At 42.8% G+C, this 25,131-nt stretch overlaps 1 protein-coding gene across 1 annotated transcript in view; it reads left to right on the forward strand.

Annotated features, from left to right (window-relative positions):
• DOCK2 (dedicator of cytokinesis 2) overlaps positions 1-25,131 on the forward strand; it is a 409,918-nt gene that overhangs the window by 381,251 nt on the left and 3,536 nt on the right. Inside the window, 8 exon segments of the mRNA XM_084838639.1 lie at positions 3,051-3,135; positions 5,996-6,082; positions 6,422-6,598; positions 6,732-6,815; positions 10,457-10,594; positions 19,566-19,693; positions 20,837-21,011; positions 23,583-23,703. Coding sequence (XP_084694765.1) covers positions 3,051-3,135; positions 5,996-6,082; positions 6,422-6,598; positions 6,732-6,815; positions 10,457-10,594; positions 19,566-19,693; positions 20,837-21,011; positions 23,583-23,703 — 995 coding nt within the window.

Genomic DNA, 25,131 nt, shown 5'->3' on the forward strand with positions numbered 1-25,131 from the left:
CTCCTTCCAACCATACTGTTCTATGATTCTACTCCTGTTAGTTAATATTTATTGCAGAGCTAGCAGCAGTATAGCACTCTCTCTGAAAAACAGAGAAGCGATGTGGTCCCATGCCAGGGATTGGGCTCACATCTATGGCTGGAGGCAGACAATGGGCAGCATCCTGTTTGACACTAACGCAAATGGAAATTACATTGCGCTAGCGCAAGCGACCTCTGCTGCAATGTCAATAGTGTTTGCTGGTACAATGGGCTTTCTGGGGAATCCCATTGTGCCAGCATTGCTATTGGCATTACACTAGAGGTCGCTTATGCTAGCCCAAAGTATGGTAGCTGTAGTAACTAACTTCTCGAAAAATCCCACCAATGTTGCCTCCGAAAAATTCTGCAAATTACTTGGGAAGACAGACGGACTAATGTGAGCTTACTGGAAGAAGCAAAGACCACCAGCGTTGAAGCAATGATTCTCCAACATCAACTTCGCTGGATCGGCCATGTTGTTCAAATGCCTGATTATCGGCTTGCAAAGCAGTTACTCTATTCCCAACTTATGAATGGAAAATGGAATATTGGTGGACAGCAAAAGAGATTTAAAGATGTTCTTAAAGCTAATCTAAAAAAATGTAGCATTAGGATTGAGAACTGGGAAGCTCTAACTCATGAGCGTTCCAACTGGCGGTCAGCCTATATTAAAGCCGCTATGGACTTTGAAGAAGCACGAGTACAGGGTGAAAGGGAGAAATGAGCTCAATGGAAGGCACGTCAGGCAAACCCTCACTGCGATCGCCTTCCACCTGAAAACCTACGTCCTCACTGTGGGAGGCTGTGTGGATCTAGAATCGGCCTTTACAGCCACCTGCAGACCCACTGCTAGAGATTAACGTGTTGATTGACCTATCTTCTATGTATCCGTCTAATCCTTTTAAAGAGTTATCTATATAGACTCTATCTGTGGAAGACAATCTTACTCGGATATGAGTGATCGCCATGATGATGAGCTGTAGTATCAAATAGGATACTGCCCAATATTTTTAAAGGGCATTGGAAGTAGTTTGAGACAAGCTTATTTTCCCATGTTTTACACCCATATCTCTTTTGTCCTATTCTCCCCGTATGGTCAAATAAGTTTTCCAGTTTAAAATCATCATCATTATCCCCTGCAAAACCGGTTTGCCCAAGGGGGATTTGGGATAAATATGCACACCACAAGGGGTGATCCTTTTCAAACCACCTTCGGCTCAATGAAAAGCCTCCTGTTTGTCTCCAGAGCTTTTAGAGACTTCCATGCAGCCTCCACTTATGTAGTGCCAAAGCAAGTATTTTTCAAGGATTAGGGAACGTGAGTGCTGAAAGGGGTAGCCTACCTCTCTTGTAGTCACAGTCAAGTCAAGGTCCACTTCCAGCTGCTTATAATCAACTCATGGTCATAATCCTACCTGTACCACTGTTGGTTTCTTCTTTCTGTTCTCTTAAAAGTGGCGGAAAGAGCATCAGTTCAGTCCCTCCTGAGTGGTTAGATCACTTAGAGATTATTTATTTATTTTATTTATTTACAATATTTATATACTGCTCCACATCAGAAGATTTCAGAGCAATGAACAACAACAATAAAAGAATAAAACACCAGGTTAAAACAGTTAAAACATATTTTTAAAAGACAATTTCCAATAAGGTTGAATTTAATATACTGTGGTTGGTCACACAAGGAAGGCCTCTCGAAATAACAATGTCTTCAGGAAGTGCCAGAAGGAACACAACGTTGGCACCTGCCTGACCTGGGAATTCCACAGGAAGGGGGCCACCACACTGAAGGCTCTTTACCTGGTGGACTCCAACCAGGCCATGGGTCCATGTGGAACCATCAGGAGCATGCCTTCTGATGACTTCAGTGACTGGGTAAGTTGGTAAAGAAAGAGGTGCTCTCTTGGGTATCCTGGTCCCAGGTTGTTTAGGGCTTTGTTCACTAGTACTACTAACACCTTAAATCTGGCCTGGTAGTGAATAGGCAGCTAGTGCAGTTCCCTCAGCAAAGGAGTTACAGGCCGAAAAAGGGACAGCTCCCAACAACAGCCAAGCTGCTGCATTCTGCACTAGCTCCAGCTTTCGGACCAGCCTCAAGGTCAGCCCCACATAGAGCACATTGCAGTAATCCAGTCTTGAGGTTACTAATGCCTGTAGCACTGTGATCAAGCTATTCCTGCAGGAGAGGCCATAGCTGACAAACCAGTTGAAGCTGGTAGAAGGCACTCTGAACCGCAGCAGCCACTTGGGCCTCCAGCGACAAAGATGGATCTAGGAGTACCCCCAGACTACAAACCTGATCTTTCAGAGGGAGTGCAACCCCATCCAGAACAGGCAATGAGCCTATCTCCCCGACCCGGGAACCACTCACTTCTGTCTTGCCAGGATTCAGCTTCAGTTTATTGACCCTCATCCAGCCCATCACTGAGTCTAGGCACAGATTCAGGACTTACACAGCCTCTTGTGATTCAGATGTCACAGATTAGAAGTAAAGCATGGAGTTTCCAGTGGTGCCAGCAGAAAGAAGGGATAGAAAGCAGCAATGTCAGGGTTATTGAACAGCAGCCATTTGAGATTCTGGTATGCTCTGATCCAGGTATAGTTGACTACACAAACACGCTACTTGTGGGAGAGATACAGTGGAATGCTGTTCACCAATGGAAGAAGATAGGACAGGTGTGAGTATGTTCCTGCTGACTGGCACTTTCAGGTGTGCAGACTCACATCCTGCTTTAAGCAAACTCATAATTCTCAGCTGTCATATTTTGTTGGTAACACTGTGTACCCTTGACATCCTGGAGAAATCACCCCTTCCAACCTAGGTTTGGACACATCTCTGAAGAAACATTCGGAGTGCTACTCTTGTCACCTGGATTAAATTTGGCCCTGTGGAGCTGAGCTGCCCATATGGCACTGTGCTTTAACTCAAAAAAGAAATGACAATTAAATTGTTCTTTTACAAGCATGCTCCATTGAAGGGAAACCTAATACACAACTGAAAAAGTTGTTGTAATTCTTCTTTTCTTTTAGCTTTTATAAGTCTAACTATGTGCAAAGGTTCCATTATTCAAGACCAGTCAGAAAAGGCTCCGTTGACCCTGAAAATGAATTTGCTGTAAGTATCTTTTCAGTATTGTTTTGACAGTGACCAGGATTACATGCATTAGTCATTCAGAAAGCTCAGGCTGAACCAGACGCTGTGTTAACAGAAATTGGGTGAGTATACAGTCAGGAGGAGAAGATGCCTCTGTTGTGCCGTTAGGGCCAGGGGAACTGGATCTTCTTGAAACTAAGCCCTGTGAGGTAAGACTGAAGGAACTGGGTATGTTTATCCTTAGGACTATGGGGGATCTGATAGCACTTTTCAAGCACCTAAAGCATTGTCACACAGAAGAGGGCCATGACCTGTCCTCTGTCATCCAAGTCTGCAGGACATGACATAACAGGTTTAAGTTACAGGAAGGCAGATTTCGGTTGAACATCAGGAAACACTTCCTAACTTCCCTCACTTGAATACCTTGCCAGAGGCATTCAAGCAAAGACTGGGCAGCCATCTGTCAGAGATACTTTCTACTGGATTCCTGCACTGAGCAGGAGGTTGGACTCGATGGCCTCTTCCAGCTCTATGATTCTGTTCTATGATTGGTACCTTAAAGTCGAGCAGTACCTTTGGTCCAGTCTCACCTGCTACTCTGGGATAGGGATGTACAAAAGTCACTTACCTTTTTGAAGGGTGACATTCGCGGTGGGGGAGAGGCGCTCCGTCCTTCCCCCCGAAATTCTCTCTGGCTGGCTCTTCTCCATGGAGATTCCCCAGAGCCGCTGGCCGGGGCCGCCCACAGCCGGATATCCAGCTGCTGGGCAGCCTGCAGGGATGCAAACGGCGGCTGCCGTAGCCACCACCATTTGCGTCCCTGTATTTTGCCGTGATAGGCTACGTAAATATTTACGTAGCCTATCATGGCACCCCCCCCCCAAAAAAACAGCGAATGCAAATGGCGGGGCTACGGCGGCCACCATTTGCGTTCCCTTTTTTTTGCCGTGATAGGTTACGTAAATATTTACGTAGGCTATTACGGCAAAGAAAAAAAAAAGGAATGCAAATGGCGGCCACTACGCCATTTACGTTCTTTCTTTCTTTTTTGCCGTAATAGCCTACGTAAATATTTACGTAGGCTATCATGGCAAAAAAAAAAAAGGGAATGCAAATGGCGGCCACCGTAGCCACCGACATTTGTGTTCCCTTTTTTTGCCATGATAGGCTACGTAAGTACTTACGCAGCCTGTCGTGGCTATATGGAAGAAGTGAATGGCGGCCGCAGATGAGGCTGCCATTTGCAATGCAGTGCGGACGGCAGCAGGTAGGTGCTCCGTTTCGGGCCCATTTTGTGGGGTGGCGGGGCGGGAGGCTTCGTTCCACCATGGATTTCGGTGGGCTGAATGCACTGGCATTCAGCCTCACCGAGATCCGTGGCGGAATTCTCTGACATCCCTACTCTGGGATAGATTTTGTCAGTGTTGGGCTAGAGGAGGAAATGATTACTCCCTGAGTTTTTCCTGCCTGCATGGAATGCTGTCGCAAGAGATAAAAGATGGAGGTTATGCAGAGAAGCCTAAGTCTTTGTTCAGCCAGCCTATCAGTATCCCCGTTAAGGGAAACTGTAGCAGATTCAAGCCTAAGGATGAAGTCAGCATATCCAGTACTCCCGATGAGCATATTCCTGCTGGCTAATTCTGCCAACCTAGCAGTTCGAAAGCAAGAAATTGCAAGTAGATAAATAGGTACCGCCTCGTCGGGAAAGGTAACAGCGTTCCGTGCACCTCGGTGTTCAGTCATGCCGGCCACATGACCACGGAAGCGTCTTCGGACAGGGCTGGCTCTTCGGCTTAGAAACGGGGATGAGCACCGCACCCTAGAGTCGGACACGACTGGTTGGGGACACCTTTACCTTTTAATCATAACTGAGAGAATGGTTGGTAATGCAATAACTCACCTCGTTGGAGCTCCCTGAAGGCCTGAGCCAAGCCTTGGTAAGCACTCTGCTCCACTTGCTGCCATGGTGAGGTAAGGTTTTCGGGACCTCTCTGCAGCTTCCGCTCCTGCAGGTATGTGCGGCCAGGACAAGAATGGCTGCTGCCTATATTTTTCAGACACGACAGGATTCTGCAGTTATTTCTGTTGTTAGATAAGTATACAGAATTGTACCTGACATGCAACACCATCCTATGCACAGTTACATAAAATTAAGTCTCAGTGAGTTTAGTGGGATTTGCTCCCAAGTAAGTGTGCATAGGATTGCAGTCTAAGTAATACAAGACTCTCGCTCACTAATAGACTTGTGAACTGATACACTCCAGAAACAAGACGTGTTTTTGTGCCCCCAGAAAGGATTGATGGGACACAAAAGTGTAACAATAACTAAATCCAAAAACATAATATCAGAAGCCGCCCTTAGAATTATAATTATGGTCAGAAATACAGAACTTTAAAAAAGATTTTCTGTGCATCAGCTATTCATTGTTACATGATTTCCATATGGAATGGTTAAAGCATGTTTTTATAAAATATCATGCGTTTTATAAATTGTTTATTTTATCTACAGTATTATGTGAACCGTTTTGGATATAACTACATAATATCCAAGCGAGATGGAAAAAAATAAATGATTTGTGGTTGACAAACTTTTTACTTCCGACCACCCTGGCTCAAGTTTTATATTTGTCCTCTCTGCTAAACTGCTGCTCCTTCAATGTTTGGATTTCTCTTTGCATTGACAGATTGCATAACAGTGTCTTAGTTTAGAATTGGGTTTGTAAAGACATCTTGTCTGGGTTTGGGCTTTAAAAACAACAACACAGTGTTGATGTCAGGAAAATAACTCCCCCTCATTATTTAAATCCCAGTTCCAGCAAGCCTTTAATATCCTAACAATATGATTTCACTGCTGCAATATTCTGTGTGTCTTTTTTAATAGTCTATGTGGATCGAGAGAACATCCTTTGTTACGGCTTACAAACTTCCTGGAATCCTGCGTTGGTTTGAGGTTGTCTCTATGTCACAGGTGTGTATTAGCATTCTGATTATTAATACACAGCTTAGCCCACAGAAATACAAGTTATTTCTTGTATTCCCATTGTATTTCCATTGAAGTTATTTCAACGGAAAAGTTTAAGAAGCATTATGTTACCAGTGAATTCGTTATCTGTACTTATCAAGGTGAAACAGTATACATTTAGTTTTTTTCTTGAAGTTGGAAATTCTGATGAAATATTAAGTACCTTTTGATTTAACTTTGCATTATGAATGTAAGATTCTCCCAGGTTTTCAAGTGCATCCATTTAATAGGTAGGCAATAAAGTTTAAGATGGAATAAATTATATTCTTGCTCTCTCCCCCGTAGACGACAATTAGCCCGCTGGAGAATGCCGTTGAAACAATGTCTATGACCAATGAGAAGATTCTGGCCATGATTAATCAGTACCAAAGTGATGAGACCCTTCCTATTAATCCTCTGTCCATGTTTCTGAATGGAATTGTTGATCCAGCAGTTATGGGAGGGTTCGCTAAATATGAGACGGTAAGGATTTTAATAGTTACTTTGAAAGTAACATAATCCTTTGATTTATTGTGTCAGCAACACAACCCTGGAGACATCATTGCCTGTTCAAATGTTAGGAAGGAAGGCTGAATGATCTGTTTTCTGCTTGCAGGCTTTCTTCACAGATGAGTACATCAGGGACCACCCTGAGGATCAAGAGAAACTAAACAGACTCAAAGATCTGATTGCTTGGCAGGTAATACAATGCTGGGCACAATTCTCTACAGCCTTTTACTCTTTCCTCCCCACCCCTTTGCTCACTGATCTTGATTCCAGTGGAACAACACAATGTAAATTTAAATATAGATCATGTCCTCACTTAAAAAAGAAAAATATGTATTTGCCTGAAATGTGACTGGGTTTGTAATGTGTTACTAATATTACTGAAAATAAGCTTTTATAAGTTCCTCATCAAGCTTTAATAATCCTCCTTTCCTGAAAAGCATATGTTGGGATGCAAGGGCAGCCTGATTATGAAGTTGGGCTGACACTGGACATTTATTGCCCCAGATATGTTAATTTTTGGTCCTAATCCCACTGTCTCTTCTGGCAAAACCAATGAATCCAACCCAAACAAGGAAGTTATGCCTATGGAAATCCGTGTGAATTATATGAGCCACAACTAACTTGAGCCATTGAAGTCAGTAGGACGTCAGCACAACTTTCTCTGTATTTGTTCCAAAATATTTTGTCCAACTGTGAAAGGTCCTGCAAAGTCAGGGAAAATCATAGCATGGAAATAATCAAAATGTACTCTATTCCCCATCTTTTGTTATTGAAAGCATGAATTAATTTTACTGGCTAATTTCAACATATCTTAGGACAGCCTTCCCCAATGTGGTACTCTCCAGATTTTTTGGACATCAACCCCTGGACAGCATGGCCAATGGTCAGGAATGCTAGCAGTTGTGGTCCAAAAGATCTAGAGAGCACCAGGTTGCCTTAGGGTGTACATGTCTAGATTCAAAGAGAGAAGGTCCATTAATTTGTTCCTGCATTATATTTTACAATATACAGGGAAGGAAACTGCCCCATTGTTTTTAAATACATGTGTACGTATTAAGTCTTAGGCTGCAGTCCTAGGCAGACATAGGTGTCAGCAGAGGATAAATGCACACAAAGCTGGAAACATTTTGGAAGTTTTTACTGCAACCAAATACAAACAGTTAAAAGAAACATGCTGCTTTTCCATTTAAAACTGGTGTTCCTGTTTTACCAAGAGATCATGTACAGTACAAACTTCCACGATACTGTCAGCCTGCACATATGGGTTCTAGAATTATGGCCTTTCTAGAATCATAGAATAGTATGATGAAGGGGCCTATAAGACCATCGAGTCCAACCCCCTGATCAATGCAGGAATCCAAGTCAGTATTAATAAACAAGCTAAGCAGCAATTTCATAAACTCCTGTTGTAAGGCGTTGCAGCACATCTTTCATTCATTCATTCATTCATTCATTCATTTATTACATTTCTAATCTTCCAATAACTGATGTTCTGTGGATTGATTACAAACAGTGCTGATAGATGGTCTTACTGATTACTGGATGTATTATGTGTAGCTGTACAGACTCGTTGGGACAGGAGGAACCTGAATGCTATTGCTGATGTTCCACAAGAAGAAAAAGATATAAGAAAAAGATGCAAAGGAAACCACTTAACTTTTGAGAACTTGCTTGAAAATTGTTTTAAGGATGAAGGATGGTGCACTGACTCTTGTCAGAAACAATTAAGTAGACTGCAGAGAACAGTAGGTAAAAAGGTAGCACAGAAAGGGGAAATCATCCCAAACTTCCAATGAGTCTGCTAGCAGGACTTCTAAAATGGCTGCTGAAGTGATCCTTCACTTTTCTGTAGTATTGTTCACAAAAAGCTTTCTAAAGTAAGGTAGCAAAATGGATTCTGATATGGCTGATGTTACACTCTCGCCTAAAGTCTTGAAATAAAAATGAAGACAAAGCAAGGCGACTAAGTGTTTCCACACACTTGCAAATTCGGAGGATCTAAAACAGGCTTCCCCAAACTGGTGTCCTTCAGATATGTTGGACTACAATTCTCAGCATGGCCAATGGGACCAAGCTGGGGAAGGGTGATCTAGAAGATAGATAGGTTTGTATCATAGGAGTTATCTGTAATCTACCAAACTCCAGTGCACGTGGATCTCTGAAAAGCTGCATATGTACTCAATGAACCTCTTGCATGTGTGGGATTCCACACTGACTTCAGTGTCTGATTAGGTGTACAGAGGAGGTGGGACTGCACAAGCAAAAATTCTGGGCATGCATCATAGTAGCCTCCATGCATAAATTTAAACCTCTGATATTTTTCCTCTCTCTAGAACAGCTTATACAATTTTAAGAACAATCTTCTTCAACTTATCTTGCTGTATTCTCATGTTTTCAAAGAATTGGGATACCAGGCAATGTCACAGAAAGAACATTACATTACTCAGATTTGGGAGGGACTAGCCTACATTGTACTGGCTGTTGCATGACTGTGCGGGGCGGAGGGACCCAACAACACTACAATTTCCTGGAAATATCACTTCTATTTTTACGTCCTTGTCAAAAGACTTAACATTGCAACAAAATTGCATGAGGGATGCAGTGTGATGGTAAAGCTTCCTTTTCACAACCTAAATGTTTATAGCAGCCAGTCTGTTTCGGGGTAAGCACCAGTAATTGTCAAGATTTTTTCTTCCTTGGTTGTCATATGAATCAACAAGAAAAATACCAGTTGCTGTGAAAAAGCTACTGAAAATATATGCAAGAAAATAGTTAATCTCTGTCTAATGAAGGAGGCCTTTCCCACATTTAGATAACTTAGGGCCAAAACAGACATTACTTTAAATCAGTATCTAGCAGCGACATGTTTGTTTTTTTCATTTTTACTCTAGGGTAGGTTTTTTAAGATCTGGATTGGGGCCCCTGCACCTACTCTAGAGTAAAAGTGAAAAGAGACATAGCTGTTAGATATGGATTTAAAGTAATGTCTGTTTTGGTCCTAAATTTTCAGTATTTTCTCAGTTTTAGTAAAGCATTCATTTGGGAGTAGTTCAATATCTTGGTCCAGTTTACACCACATCTGTGGCTACTTCCACATCATTCTGAGAAACATGAAGATCCTCCATCAGGGCAGATGATGTGGCTCTGTACCATACTAGTGACACATCCACCGTCGTATGTAATCATGCAGTTTGCCACAGGGTGTGGAGGATAACCAGTTGCAAAAATCAGCATGGGACCAACCAGGAAGAGGCAGCAACCATGCTACTGAAGGTGAAGTGTAAGCCAGCCCTGCCTCGTTTTATTTCAAAGGACTCTTATGAACTAATTATTTGGTTCCAAGAGGCAGCCTTTGCAGTTCAGGCTGAATGTCTACTGCATGGATAGTGTCATGTGAATTGGTGGTCTGTAGCATATTTTACCAATTATCATACTAATTTGGCCCAATTAAGCTTGTCCTAGCACATTATGGAGTTCAAAGCCAGTAGGCCAAGCACTTTCTCTCATTCAGGGTATTAAAAATACATGAAATGTAATAAAGTATCCATCCATCTGACCATCCCTAGGAGACAAATAACAGGAAGCTAGGATTGCTGCTACATTTTTTCCAAGAAAGTTTTTATCCTTGCTTCACATAATATGTAAAGTTTCCATCCAGTTTATAGTAAGATACCAAACTTGCTGCTACATGATTCTAAGAAAGGAAGGAAATGTCAGTTGGCAAATATATTACAATTCTCAGCTATTACTGCAGACAGTTTGACATGTTCTGTAAAGATCAGAGAGATAGACAGCATGACTAAAATCCTTCTGATTGTTCCTTCCTACTAGATTCCATTTCTTGGGGCTGGAATTAAGATTCATGAGAGCAGAGTTTCTGACAGCCTTCGTCCTTTCCATGAACGCATGGAGGAGTGTTTCAGGAACTTAAAGGCCAAAGTGGAGAAACAATATGGTGTCAGAGAATTGGTAAGATTTTTTTCCCCTTTTACTTCCCTCTAGCCCCTTAACTTTTATTTTAGCTTTTCTAAGGTAAAAAAAAAGATCCAAGACCTTCATACCACCAGGTTTGGCCTGTGGGCTGAAGACACTGCCACGTTCTTTCATCCTGTGTGGCAGATCACCTCATTTGTTCCCTGAAGCCCTAAACTTTGCCTGGTGGAGAGCTAAGATTCCAGTGTTTGAATGGAAGTTGCTCACTTATTCCAGTTGGTTAGGGAGACAGAAACAACCCTTATGAAAGCATGCCAGTCAGGGCACAGAGCTCTTCCTCCCTGTAACTTTTAATAGCTTAGAGCTTTGATCTGGACCAAAGATCCAGGGGTCCTGGTTCTTGGAGGATTCCAACTGCTTGCTGAAACTGTTTCTGAAACAAGCCCTACTGAGTGTAATAAAACATAAATATATTAGCCAAGGATGAAATGGTAATATACAAAGCTTGCAGAATAGAATTAGCCACTCTATGTTTCTGACAGATCTTGGAGCAAAGCCCACTAAATAGCTGAATAACTAGATGAAACGTTGGATAGCATTAAGAATGGGGGGGGGGGTTGTATGGAATAAAATTTCTGCTCTTGCAGGCTGGAACACATTTGCCTTGCAGGCTTTAATGATCTGATTCAGTTTTACAGAAGAAAGGGTTCTAGGTGGTAAACTTTGAAGCTTATTCCTTGTGGGCTTAAGTCCTAAGTGATGCAAATTATGGCTGTTTGGCTATTTTGTGTGTATAAATGGAAGCTTATTAACTTTCCCTCAGTTCTGTAGCTCGTGGGCTTCTTTGCCATAGAAAAGGCACAATCTTCCTGTGTCTGGCACTTTTTGCCCAACAGATTAGCTTTCATGCCATTAAAACTGCAAATGAAAAGAGACCTGTTAAGGCTGTTGCTGGTGGTGATTCAGAAGAGAGCACCCTTCTTTTTCTACCTCAGTCTCTAATTCCAGACCTCATCTCTACAGGAAAATAATAAGTGTTATCTTGACTGAGCAGCCCATGCCAGTTTCAGGTCAGCTAAAATGCATCATCGTCCTCCCAACTACATTGCACTTGGAGATGGGTAAAAAAAAGAGGCAAACAACATCGGAAAGCTATTGAACAGGAAGGAAACCAAAAATGTATTAGTAAGAATATTTGGCACTGGCACAGTACAGAGAAGCATGGAATTTCCACACCTTAAAATGCTTTACAAGGCCTTTCAGATCAAGAAACATTTGCCAATAATATGCAATACGAAAAACTTTGTGAGGTCTGTGGAGGTAATGCATCAAATCCCTAGACCTTTTCCAGTTTTACCCATCAAAAGTAAAATTCCTTTCTACAAACAGTGCTTAAATCTTGAAAGGTATGGAGCAAGCAGTTAGGCCCACGTATATCCTTGCTCTTACCCTTTTTGGACCATCTGATGTTCACCTCCTCCCCTCTCAAAATAAAAGCAATACGAAATTGGAAAGAAAGGGGGTATCTATTTCCTCAGAGATTTAACAGAGAATAGCAATCCTATATCAAATGATATGATGTCTACCCAATCACAGGACCAGGTAGGATGGAGCTGTCAATGGCTACTAATCATGATGGCTATATATCACCTCCAGTATTGGAGGCTTTGTATAACAGTTTCTGGGAAATAGGAACAGTAGGGTGCTATTTGTGGGCTTCCCACAGACAGCTGGATGGCCACTGTGTGGACAGAATGCTGGACTAGATAGGCCTTTGGTCTGATCCAGCAGAGCTCTTCTTATGTTCTTGTTGTAGGTTTAAAATCACTAAGGAAATCCTCACCACACTGTATTGGGGAGGATGCTGGCAAGGGGGCACTCTCATTCACATGTGCTGGTCTTGTCCCTCTGTAATAACTTTTTTAAAGGCAGCATTGGCTCAAATATCAGAAGTAGCATGTCGTATCATGAATATCGTATCATCATCGTAGCATGATCCTTTATTAGTCCTTTTGTCAATATTTACAGACACAAATATACTCCACAAAATCTGCTCGCTCCTGTTAGTAGCAGTGAAAGGTCAGACAACGTCCTCAGGATATACAGCTGGAAGCTGGGTTTAAAGAATTTGGAGCATTACCCTTTGCAGAAAAGTTGAATCATCAAAGTTGGCTAGCTAGAGGTACAACCGAACAGGATGGCTTTCTGGTGGCATGGTTCCCATTAGGGATGTACGAATCCCTTACCTTGCCATCCACGGGGGGTCCACTGGGGTGGGAGGCGATCTGTTCCTCCCCCCCCCCCGGAATCCTCGCCGGCTGGCTCCGCTCTGCGGCAATTCCATGGAGCCGCCGGCCGGCTCCGAAGCCCCAGCAATACGGCCACCATTGCCGCCGTATCACTGGCTAGACTGATGAACTAGCTGGCATAGTGGAGGCCAGTTGCGTCCCCACTCTTTGAAGTGATAGGCTATGTACAGATTTACATAGCTTATCACATCAAAGAGCAGGGACGCAAATGGCCTATCGTGCGAAGGAACAGGGATGCAAATACGCCATTTGCGTCCCTCTTCCTTTGCGCGATAGGCTACGTAAATATCACGTCAAAAAGCAGGGACGCAAATGGCGTCCGCTACGCCAGACGCCATTTGCATCCGCAGTTCGTCAGTCCAGCCAGTGATACGGCAATGGCGGTCGTATTGCTGGGACTTCAGAGCCGGTGGCAGGCAGGATTTGCCAGCGAGGACTTCGCGATAGAGGCGTAGGTAGGAGATCCGATTCTCCATGGACTACAGGGGCCGGATTCAATAGAATCTGGCCTCATTGGGGTCCGTGGAGGATTTCTCCAACATCCCTAGTTCCCATTCAGTTTTTTTATCAGTGAAGTTGCCTCAGATCCCAGACAACCCATCATTCAAAGGTTGCTCTGGAAAAACACACTAACGCAGGAGTAGGCAATCTTTTTGGGCTGTGGGCACATTTGACAATTTGAGAAACTGTCATAGGCACCACTGGAAAATGGCTCTCATGGGAGGGATGGCAAAGGATAAGTAATCTGCCCAAAAGACTGAGTATAAGGCAGAGGTGGGGCCTGACCTCCAACACACTAAATAGCTCATTTGAACCCATGGTTTTCAGCACCAACAGAAACCTATTTCACAGCAATCCCAGCTGCCACTGAGAAAATGTATTAATTTTTAAAAGTGGGAGGGGTAGGACACCTTGGCAGGTGCCAGGAAAGACATCTGGGGGCACATTGGTGCCCATGGGCATCACATTTTCCACCCCTGCATGAACATGATTCAGGAATAAGATTATTTCATGTCATCTCTCTCCTGGAATAGTGATGGTATAACTATAACAATAAGAGCATATCGCTCAACTTTCTGAAATGTATATTCAATGTGCAGTGATATTTTTGTCATATATTATAAGCTTCCTGTTTGTTTCTGATATGTGTATATAACTTGAAAATCAAATAAAACTTGGGATTAAAGGGAAAAAAGAGATGGGCTAGCTGGAAGCTTGGTATGAAGGGATACAGATTGTTGATTGTGTCATACTGCAAACTGAATTAATTTAACCTGGCCTGCAGCAAGCCATGGGAAGGTCTCAGGAGCTGTGTTTCTGCCAGTGATTTACTCCAACCTGACTGTGTGGTGAGGTCTGTGTGTTTCCATGACGTCATGGCCATTCAGCACCAGCCCCGCATTTTAATGCGGAAAAACCGCTTCTTCTGAAACTGGTTATAGTCCTTCTTTTCCAGCTTACTTCGGGTCTATTACTGACCCCTTTCCACAACAGCACTGGGTTCGGTATCATAGTCCTGCCCATGGGGCGTGTAGCCCAGACTTTGTGGGTGTGTCGCTCTGACCTCAGTGACCCAACCCTTTCCCTCCCTGTTTTCCAGAAGTTCATCGCCATTTTCGAGCAGGATGCCGAGGGACCAACTTTTAAAACATCATCAAACATAAGCACTAGAACACAGCCCATGACCCCAGTCAAGGAGTGTTTTTTTCCCATTGTGCTGAATGAGGCTTGCCCTGCAGTGACCACAGAAATAACAGAGAAGCCCCTCAACTGACATGGCACATATCAAAGTCCAATTCTGTAAATGCAATTAAGCGCGATTTTGAGGCTCCGGTCCATTGCCTTAGGACGTGACTCCTTCACAGCTTCCAAGTAGAGATCCTGTGTGTTAAAATGGGGGTTGGTTTCGGTCTCTTTCCCACAACAAACCCATTCTGTTACCCAGAAAACTTCCCTCATCCATGACATGATCCTGGATGAGGGTGCAGACCTGGAATGTATTACGGAGACCTGGCTGGCCGAGGCTGCTGCTCCAACCCTTGCAGCCATGTGTCCAGCTGGATTTTCGTATGCACAGCAGCCAAGGGCTGGGGATCGGGGAGGGGGAGTGGCTGTTATCTAGTGAGAGTCCTTGGTCTTCACCAGACCCCCTCTCCAGGAGACCAAGGTTGCTGAGTGCATGTACTGGAGGTTGGGCCCAAAGGGCAGTCTGGGGATTCTGCTCATGTACCGTCCACCCCGCTGCACGACTGACTCCCTGGCCAAGGTGCTTGAGGTGGTCTCTGATGTGCGTGTACAGTCCCCTAACTTATTGGTGTTGGGGGACTTCAACATACATTCGGAGGCCATCCTCACAGGAGCACCTCGGGACTTCATGGAGACCATGGCTTCCTGGGAGCTGCACCATATTCTAACTGGGCCCACCCATGTAGCTGGTCATGCACTAGACCTTGTGTTTGTTTCTAGAGAAGCGGAGAGTGATCTGGAAGTCAGGGGTATATCCACCACCCCCTTGTCATGGTCAGATCACTATCTGGTGACGTTGGACTTCTCGGTTCCACAACCCCTCCGCAGGGGTGGAGGACCCATTAAAATGGTCCGCCCCAGGCGTCTTATGGATCCAAATGGATTCCTGAACGCGCTTGGGGATTCTCTTGGGCACGCCAACGGCCACTCGGTCGAGACCCTGGTGGGTGGCTGGAATGCCGCAATCACTGGGGCATTAGATCAGGTGGCTCCGAAATGCTCTGTCCCCCTGAACAGGGCTTGGACTGCACCATGGTTCAAACCGCGATTACGAGCTCTGAAACAGGAGGTGAGACGGCTAGAGCGCCGGTGGCGGAAGTCTCGCTCCAAAGACGATCAGACACAGGCTAGAGCCTATAATGTGGTGGTGAAGGCAGCAAAAAAGGAATATTATGCTGCCCCTATTGCATCAGCAGAGTGCTGTCCCAGGAGGCTGTTTCAAGTGGTCCGGAGCCTGGTCGGTCCTGTGGCTCCTGAACCACTGGAGCATTCTAAGGCCTCCTGTGAGGCCTTGGCAAGGCACTTTGCAGATAAAATTAATCAGATTAGGTGTGTTACTCTGCACGCTGTGGATACAGTTAGTGAGCAAGAGGCAGCCTTGTGGATACAGTTAGTGAGACCGGGGCCTTGCCCTGGTCTCCTCTCGTTTAGACTACTGTAATGCGCTCTACGTGGGGTTACCCTTGAAGACGGTTTGGAAGCTGCAGCTGGTACAGAACGCGGCGGCTCGCCTGATTAAAGGCAGCCGCCAGCGAGATCACATCACTCCAGTGCTGAAGGAGTTGCACTGGTTACCAGATGTTTTCTGGGCCAAATTCAAGGTGTTGGTTTTGACCTTTAAAACCCTATATGGTTCCGGCCCAGCCTATCTTAAGGAGTGCCTCCAGCAACACCAGACAGGCCGCTTAACAAGATCAGCCTCGGATGGCCTTCTCTCTGTCTCATCAGCCAGGACAGCTAGACTGGTGGGGATGAGGGAGAGGGCCTTTTCTGTGGTGGCCCCCACTCTGTGGAACTCCCTCCCTAGGGAACTCTGCCATGCCCCCTCTTTAATGAGCTTCCACTGTGCATTAAAAATGTGGTTGTTCAGGCAGGCATTTGGGGTGGGTTAGGGTATTTTAGAAAATGTTTTTACTGTAGAATTGTATTGTTTTAAACTGTTTTATTGTACGCTGTACATCGCCCAGAGTGGCTGGATGACCAGCCAGATGGGCAATTAATAAATTTAATAATAATAATAATAATAGTGTCTCCTCAGAAGTAACTCCCATTGCAGTCAATGAGGCTTGCCTTTGAATGCCCACATCAGAACTTACAGAGATTCTCCCTCAATTGAAATGGCACACTTTTAAGCCCAATTCCTTAAGTGCGATTAAGTGACCAAGCGGGATTACGAGGCTCCAATGACTTGCTTTAGGAAGAAAGTACTTCACAGCTTCATTATAGATATTCTTCAGGTTACAGTGGAGGCTGGTTTCCATCTTTGTATTTACTGCTCTCTTTCCCACAACAACCCCATTACTGTCTTGTCAGAAGTAACTCCCAATGTGGTCAATGAGGTCTTCTGGGTTAAAATGGGGGCTGGTTTCCCCCTTTGTGTTCTCCCCCTCCCTTTCCCAGTACAAGCATATGTGTGTCAACTCGGAAGTAACTCCCATTGTGCTCAATGAAGCTTGCTCCTGAAATGAAGGTGCATCTGGACTTTCAGGGGAAAGGAGAAAGGGGGGGAGAGGAGCAGAAGCTTTTCTTCACAGCAAAGCTGATTCCTTTTAAAAAATCCAGTGCTATTCCAGTAGCTTCTCCTTCCGTTGTCCTGGAAACACGGCTGAGGAGGCGGGAACACTGAGGAGGTAATCAGACCCAACCCAGACTCCACTTAGACTCCACCTAGCCATCAAGAAAATAATTAGATTAGAGCTCAATGGAAACAGCACAGAGCCCCAGGCTACAGTGATAAGCTGGGTCTTTATGGGCTGTGGAAACTAGGGGTGTATGGATTGTACTCACCCTCGTCCGCCCATGGGTCTGCGGAGGGGGAGGCGATCCGGTCCTCCCCCCAGATTCCTCCCCGGCCAGCTCCAGCCACTGCCAGACTTCCGGCTGAGGCTGGTCTGCGGACGCAAATGGTGTCCGGCGTAGCGGATGCCATTTGTGTCCCTGCTGTTTGCTGTGATAGGCTACGTAAATCTTTACGTAGGCTATCACTGCAAAAGGCAGGGACGCAAATGGCATCCGCTACGCTGGACGCCATTTGCGTCCGCAGACAGGCAGCAGCAGATGGCAGTGGACGGCAGTAGATGGATGGCGGCGGGTAGGATCCGGCCAGCATGGATTCCCCTGGGAGGCAGAGGCGAGTCTTTCATTCTGCTGTGGACTCGGGAGGGGGGGGGAAGATTCTTACAATCCAGCCTCATTGGAGTCTGTGGTGGAATTCTCCGCCATCCCTAGTGGAAACAGGAAAAGGAGAAGATGTGATTGGGGAAACACTGCAACAAAGTTGCAAATGAAGTGAAGCCAATAGCGTGGAAACACGCCTAGGATCTGGCAGAACGGTACAATCTGACATGAAGCACACAGGAAAGGCAGCAGACCAACTCCAGTGTTTTAAATACACAGCAAGACACTGATGTGGCTTTTTTATCCTCTTTAGATACAAATATCTCCCAGTTTATTCTGGTCTCCATCTTGGGGGCAGAAATTCAGCACATACATTGCACTGATGAAAAGCAATTTCCTTCAGATATATGTGGCAAAATAAATTACTTCATCACTTCTGAAGAGGTTTCCCATAAATTAATAAGCTTGCAGGATGGCAGTATTTAATGTATCTTCCAATATATAAGAAAGCCAATTAATTTGAACAGAAGAGCCATTCTGGTTTTATCATCCCTCTCTGGTTGTCTGGTATGCGTATGTTTTCCCTGTAAAAGGCAGCTGTGCTGATTGTTTCTTCTCATTGCATTTGGGATTCACCAGATGAGAAGCAATTCCCACTGCACATAAAATGTATTTGAAAATAAACTTGAGAGCTCTAAATGACTTTCCCGAGTCTCTTGCCGGAGGTGGCTCTCTGAGTGAAATGAGATAGTGTCAAAACGGAGCCTGAAGTATGAGATATTACATACCAATTTCCATACAAGTCTCGTAATATCTCTACGTTCATGTATGTGTGCTTAAAGTCTCAACTTTCAAGGATTAAATTCGGGAAGGTGGCACATTTTTCCACCATATAAATATTGAGAATAGTTCCTTCACCTAAATTATAAAAGAAAGCTCAGCCTCTACAATAACATGAGGTGAAAATAAACAGCAGGTGACCTATGTTCAAACAAAATATTTATTTATTACATTTTTATACCACCCAATAGGTATGAAAAAACTGCCCACTCTGTGGGCAGTTCATACTTCATAGGTCAGTTGTGGGCTACACTAGCTAAGGAAATGTTGTATTATCTACAGAACATGTCAGGAAGAATCTTGAATATTTCTGTCTACTTGATCTTACCTGGGCATCATGTACTGCTAGTTTGGGCAGCTTTTGTCAGCCTGATGGTTGAGAAGATGGAAAAAGTTTGCAGGAATGATCTTAAATACCTGCCTCTTATTCATTTTCAGGCACTGCTTAGGCAGCAAAATAGAGACCCCTGCCTATTGTCTGACTCATTTTGCAAAAATAGGTAGTATAGGCAACATACAGAGTTTGTTATGGAATAACTGAAGAATAAACATTACTTCTCAAAACCAATCAGATTAGAAACCCCAAGGTCAGGAAAAAGAACAAGCAACAGTAAGGGGTTGGGTTAGTTTGGTATCACTGCACCCTGCAGCCCCCATCTATTCTACACCACCAACATAAACGATGATTTCCACTATTGTCTTCTGACAAAACAGTTTATTTACTATGTCATTTATACATTTTACAGCTGAGATTAAGAATAAAAAAATAAAATAAAAAATATAAATATAAAATATAAAAAGAAAAGAAAAAAGAAAAAGAAAAGAAAAACAAAACAAAACAAAATTCGGGAAGTTCTTCCTTCCAGGGGAATTTTTGGTTTGTTCCACCCCCAGCTCACGGTACATTCCCCTCTAGGGCAGATGCACAGGGATGAATTATCCTATCCTCAAACCTTTTTCATGGTGTTTTTCTCTCTCTTCTGTCCCCTGCTAAGCCGGATTTTGATGACAGGCGACTAGGTCGGCCGACATCTATGCTGAGATCGTATCGTCAGATGTCTATCATTTCAATGTCCTCCATGAATTCGGAATGTAGTACGCCAAGCAAGATTGCTGCGGAAAGGTTAGTTTTGGATTGGCTACTCTCATCAACATTGACACGGATATGACAGCAGAGTCTTTCCAGGATGCAAACCAGGAGAGATTATTCCATAGTACAGTGGTATGCAAATCCCTTTTCAATAGATTTCCATTTATACTGAGGAACATATAGCATGTCATGGTTTAGCTGAGATCATAAGGATTTTAATCTTGAAGAAATCATTCTTTTACTACTAAAAGGTACTTTTATAACGAGCAATGGCAAGTTGTGAATAACTGGTTAACTTCTGAAGAGTTGTTCACTCTCATTCCAGCACTATTTGCTCCTAAAGCTGCTTTTAGGTGGAGTCATACCCATGTCCATCAAAAATTTAAATTAAGCAAAGGATAACATCTGTGCGTATTTCAGAAAGAAGACATGAGAGCTTTAAAACCCCTTCCCAAATATGAGTGTTGCTTTCCTAGATTATCCTTCCACTTATTTTAAGATTATAGCATGGCTTCTAATTGTGTAACATTGTCCTTGGGTATAATGCAGGAAGGTCCCCTAATTACAATGATGCCTATTAACTAATGTGATGTCTGGAGCTAGTATTTCACCAATAAATACTGAAGAAACATACTGTGGAATTTCTAAATAATAATGAACAGTTACTATATATCTATTAAGATGCAGTTTGAATATGTTACAATTCTGTCAGGAGTATTTAGAGCAGAGGTTTCTTCTCCCTCTTTTTTGTTTTGTTTTGAAACTCACCCCTCACACTTCAGTGTGATATTCAAGCTTATTTTAACCATGTCCCCCATCTGAACTCTTCCCCACATCCTGCGGTACTCTACAGCTCTGCTTCTCAGGTCACCTCTTTTTTAATCATTTGTTGTCACGTCCTGTTCCATCTGTTTCCTTTCAGCTAAATTCACGCTGCTACCAAAATAAAATAAAATAAAAAATCACATCATGGTAGTTTTCCCTAACCCATTTCCAACCTGTTATGGCCTTCAGTTTCTGCCTTCTCTGCTCATCTTCATGCATACCCTTGGTTGAGGAAATCCTGAATTGTCTTACATAATAGGTCTGCAATGCTACATAGAAACATTTTTCAATAGAGTAGCAGTGCCATGAGTCGTATAATTAAGAGAGCTTTGCCTCAATTTACACTTGCAGCTTTGAACTGGAAGTCATGTCACCAAAGGCAACCAAGTCAGAATCGGATGAGAATGTACGCCTGATAAGCACCCAGCCTGAAGTTAAGATGAGAAGATGTAGGAAGAGAGGAAAGAGAAGCAGTGTGGTATTTGCAGATGAAAAAGCATCTTCTGAACTTCCTGATATGAAATGTGTAAGTTGTTATTACAGGATACTCTGTTATAATCCTGAAGTCAGTTACAAACTTGTCGTACACCTTCTGGACAATATTTCTCTCTTAAAGTGTCAAGGTGGTGTTTTTTTTTAGAAAAGCTTGCTTTATTGCAAGATGTGATAGCCAAGTCACTTTGGTAAGTTGTAGAATATACATTGCCCCAATGGAACACGTAAACAAAGCTGCATTGTTGTACTTAACAATCACAGAGGTTGGGAATCTGCCCTGAACAAGACTTTATTTGTGCCTGTTTGGTGGGAAGTTGTACTAGTGATCCAGGAGGAAGAAGTTGGCTGCAATTCTGTGGGCTCTGGTTCCAGCTGAGCTACTTTCAAGAGGAATAGGTGTTTATTTTGAATCTCGTTATAGAAAAAGAAATCTTGTTAGGACATTGCAAGTTTGCAAATTGTGCTCTATAAACAGTGCCAAGCTGAAGACTACATAATTGGCACCTTTTCGTGCCATCTATCATCTGAGCACTTTGAACACACTAATATATCATCACCTTGAGTTATAGAATTTGCACCGCACAATTTTGTAACATCACCCCTGAGAGCCAAATGTTTTTGAGTATTAAAAAAGCAATGTCATTAAAGTAAAAAGAACAACAGACCAGTCCACTAAAGAAGCCTTGTCTAATTTAGTGTGCTATTGAGAAGCAGAGCTAAATAAAGATCAGATTGGATCATACATTCCTTAGAAGAATTGTTACACAGTACATAGAGTTATATCCCAATATAAACTGTTTAAGAACCTATCAAAAGGTCATCAACCTTATTCACTCTTCACATCAGGAGTAAATTGGGTCTCGTTTGTGATCACATGAAATGCAAAGTACATAACTTTTAAAGTTCTGTCATTCTAAACACCTGTTTCTTGAGCCTCCTGAAATCAAAGTTTAGAATGTTTTTTGAGACCATGATAGCATAAATGGCTAAAACTCCATTTGTTCCTGCCAAACAGATGTTGAACAGGTTTAGAATGCTGTGTGGGCCTCTTGACCATGCCTTCATTGAATAAAGAAATATGGAATAGAGAACGGAATAACAAAATTCAGTTATCTGATCTTCAGAAGCTTATCTGTCTTCAGAAGCTTATCTGATCTTCAGAAGCTTATAATTGGAGTTATATGCTTAGGCATATATTTCCAATTATTCACTATGACCCTGTGGACTTTTCCCAGCTTGGTATCCTATGGAACAAATCTTCTGTCTCATTCCAGCTATTTTCAACATCACATTGAAAGGTACCACTTCTGAGAACCTTAAGTCTGATGTTCACTTCCCTTTTAAATGCAGTTGTTTGGCTAAAGCCTGTAACTGTTTCAGACCCACAACAAATACTTCTGAATCTGCTCCTCCGAAATTTTTGCTACTCAGAGTATTCATATGCCAGCCTAAAATCCCGCAAATTTACCGGGAGTTTCTGTTTCTGTTTTAAATGCAGGGCTCCCTTTATGTGCACTTCCCTTTCCCCCCTTATCTGCATGTTTTATATGTTTCATTATACAGCCTCTAGATGTTGCTGCGGTCTAGCACCTCTTATTGTGGGATTTCCTCTTTTCATGAAGGAACTCAACATGCCATAATTTGACAGCTCATTATCTCTGATCTTTTAAAAAAATGGGATTAAGTACATTTAGCATGGGAGATGCCCTGGAGGTTGGTGACATCATGTCAGGACCCGCAAACTTCCATGAGTAACCAATCTCAATAGCAGGATAAAAGCCCTGTGTGAAGAAGCTCTAAGAAAGGGTATTTATAGGCAAGCAAAACTGTCCTGTTTCCAAACAAGTCACACCCCACACATTATTCTTTATAACCAATCAGCAAATGGCCACTGAACACATTCAAACTGAATACACTTACACCTTGATCTCACACATATCTACATGGAAACAAGACCCATTGTGTTCAGTGGCACTTACTCTTAGGTAAGTGTGCATATTGCAGACTAAGTAAAAGAAATAAATCCCTTTTTGTAAATGTGGAGTGTTGATACAATGAAAGAAAATGGGTGCGGGAGTTCAAACATACGGATGATCTTTCCTTTGTATTTGTAGTGGCATTTATAAATAATGAAACAGACGTGTCTTCTCTTAGTTGGTAGAATAAGTAAAATATCAAGGACCCAGCAAACCCCTTTGTCTGTGCCCTTGGATAAGTCTCATTAGCTTCAAGATAACTTGGGTAGAAATTCCCAAAGGACTGTGTTCTTAATTCTGTTGAATTCAACAGAATAATTCTGATTGATTTTAGTGAACTTGGATGTCACTGAAATGAATGCTTTGTTTTACTGATGTTTGCTTTTCAAATTATGTATTTTGCATTCTCCTGGGCTAGCCAGGAGCAGTTTCACTTCTGAGGAACCAAAATATAGGAACAGCCCTTCAAATAACTGGAAATATATATATTTGTCAACACAGGTAAGGCACACAACCTGGCTGTAATAATTTTACCCCATATGTATTCTTTTGTAAAAACTGTTAAAACTAGATAGTTCATTTTCCTGAGCCTGAGTACTATGGCAATTTTTTTTGTTACTGCACAGCTGTCAAGAAAATACGAATTTATGAGTGACACCAACCTTTCTGAACATCTGGATGTACCTCAGAAAACATCTGTTCTCAAGCAAATGAGTTTTGCCAGCCGCTCTATGCCAACCATACCAGGTAAGCCAATTAGAATAAGTGAATGAAAGCTCTGAGCTTTTGGTTCACATTAATTTTAAAATAATAAGATTGGCTCCTGCTGTTCATTTTAAAAAATAACAACACACCTTTATCTTTTAGAACTAAAATGTGTTGGATATTATGTATTACGTAAATGTTTTACTATTTTTTAGACCAAAATCGTATATTTTGATACAGGATATATATAGATTATAGATAGATAGATAGATAGATAGATAGATAGATAGATAGATAGATGAGAGAGAGAGAGAGAGGATATATATATAATTCATAACAATAGTTTTATCAATGTATCAGTGTGTATCTCGAGAAGACCTGCTCTCTTTCTCGCATGCACGCACGCACTCACTCAGGCACGCGTGCACACAAACACACAGCGCTGAGGGAGTCCTTAAGAGTAATCTGATCTACACAGATGTTGTACAGACCTGCATATACAGATACTTTTGTGCCAGCAATACAGAGTAAAGGCAAAGGTATAGTGACAGAAATAATTAACTGTTGTTGTTGATAAGAACAGTAGAGGGGGCTTGTGGGGAAGGCAGATAGTTAGCATGGCACAAAAGAGAAGGGGGAATGCATGGGCATGTATTTAGAGAGACAGTAATCTACACCTGATAAGTGTCATAATAGAGCCTGGTATCCTGCAACTGCCATGCATCCATTTGATTAAGTGATGCTCTTCAGTGGTCAGTTCCTGGCCCTCTCCCTCCCAGATGTACTTGCAGAATCCAGATATCAAACAAATTGAATTTATTTTTAACTTGCTGAATTCTTGGAAACATCTTGGGAGAGGTCCATACCCTCTCATCACACCTGATTTGGACTAGAGCAAGCCCTAGATAAAAAGACACTTCTTCTGCCAGCAGGTGCTTCCATAGAGACCCTCAGGTGTGATGGTGAACTGATCAGACATCCTGCGTTTGTATACCTGGAATAGTAACCCTAAGGGTCAGATGTTTTTTTTCCTTGCACAGCCTCCATAAGAACCTAGGGATTACTGATTGAAAAGCTGTTTTCCCAGCTTTACAGGCCAGAAAAGGAGCATCAGTTTTCAGTGAGGAAGCCGGCGGCATGGCATTGGAATGGGAATCTCCAACACGGTGCCCATGGGCAGCAATGTGACTACAGACATGGTTCTTGGCATCCACCAGGCTCCCTCCTTCTCCTGATTTTTTATTTTATTTATTGCTACTTTTTTTTCAAACAAATTATAATTGGGAGGCTGGCATGTGGCAAAGTGAAGTTCTGCCCTCCAGTGCCATTGTTATTTGGGTTCAAAATAATATTTCAGTGTTTTGGAGCTCAAACCCCACCTCTGCCTTGTACTTAGATTCATGGACAAGTTATTTTCCTTTTAGTTGTGCCAGTTTGCCTTCTGGGAAACAAATGTTTTGTGATCGGCCA

Source organism: Heloderma suspectum, chromosome 2 (assembly GCF_057233095.1).
Source record: "Heloderma suspectum isolate Gila_16-S chromosome 2, 16-S_ref, whole genome shotgun sequence".
Lineage (NCBI taxonomy): Eukaryota > Metazoa > Chordata > Lepidosauria > Squamata > Helodermatidae > Heloderma > Heloderma suspectum.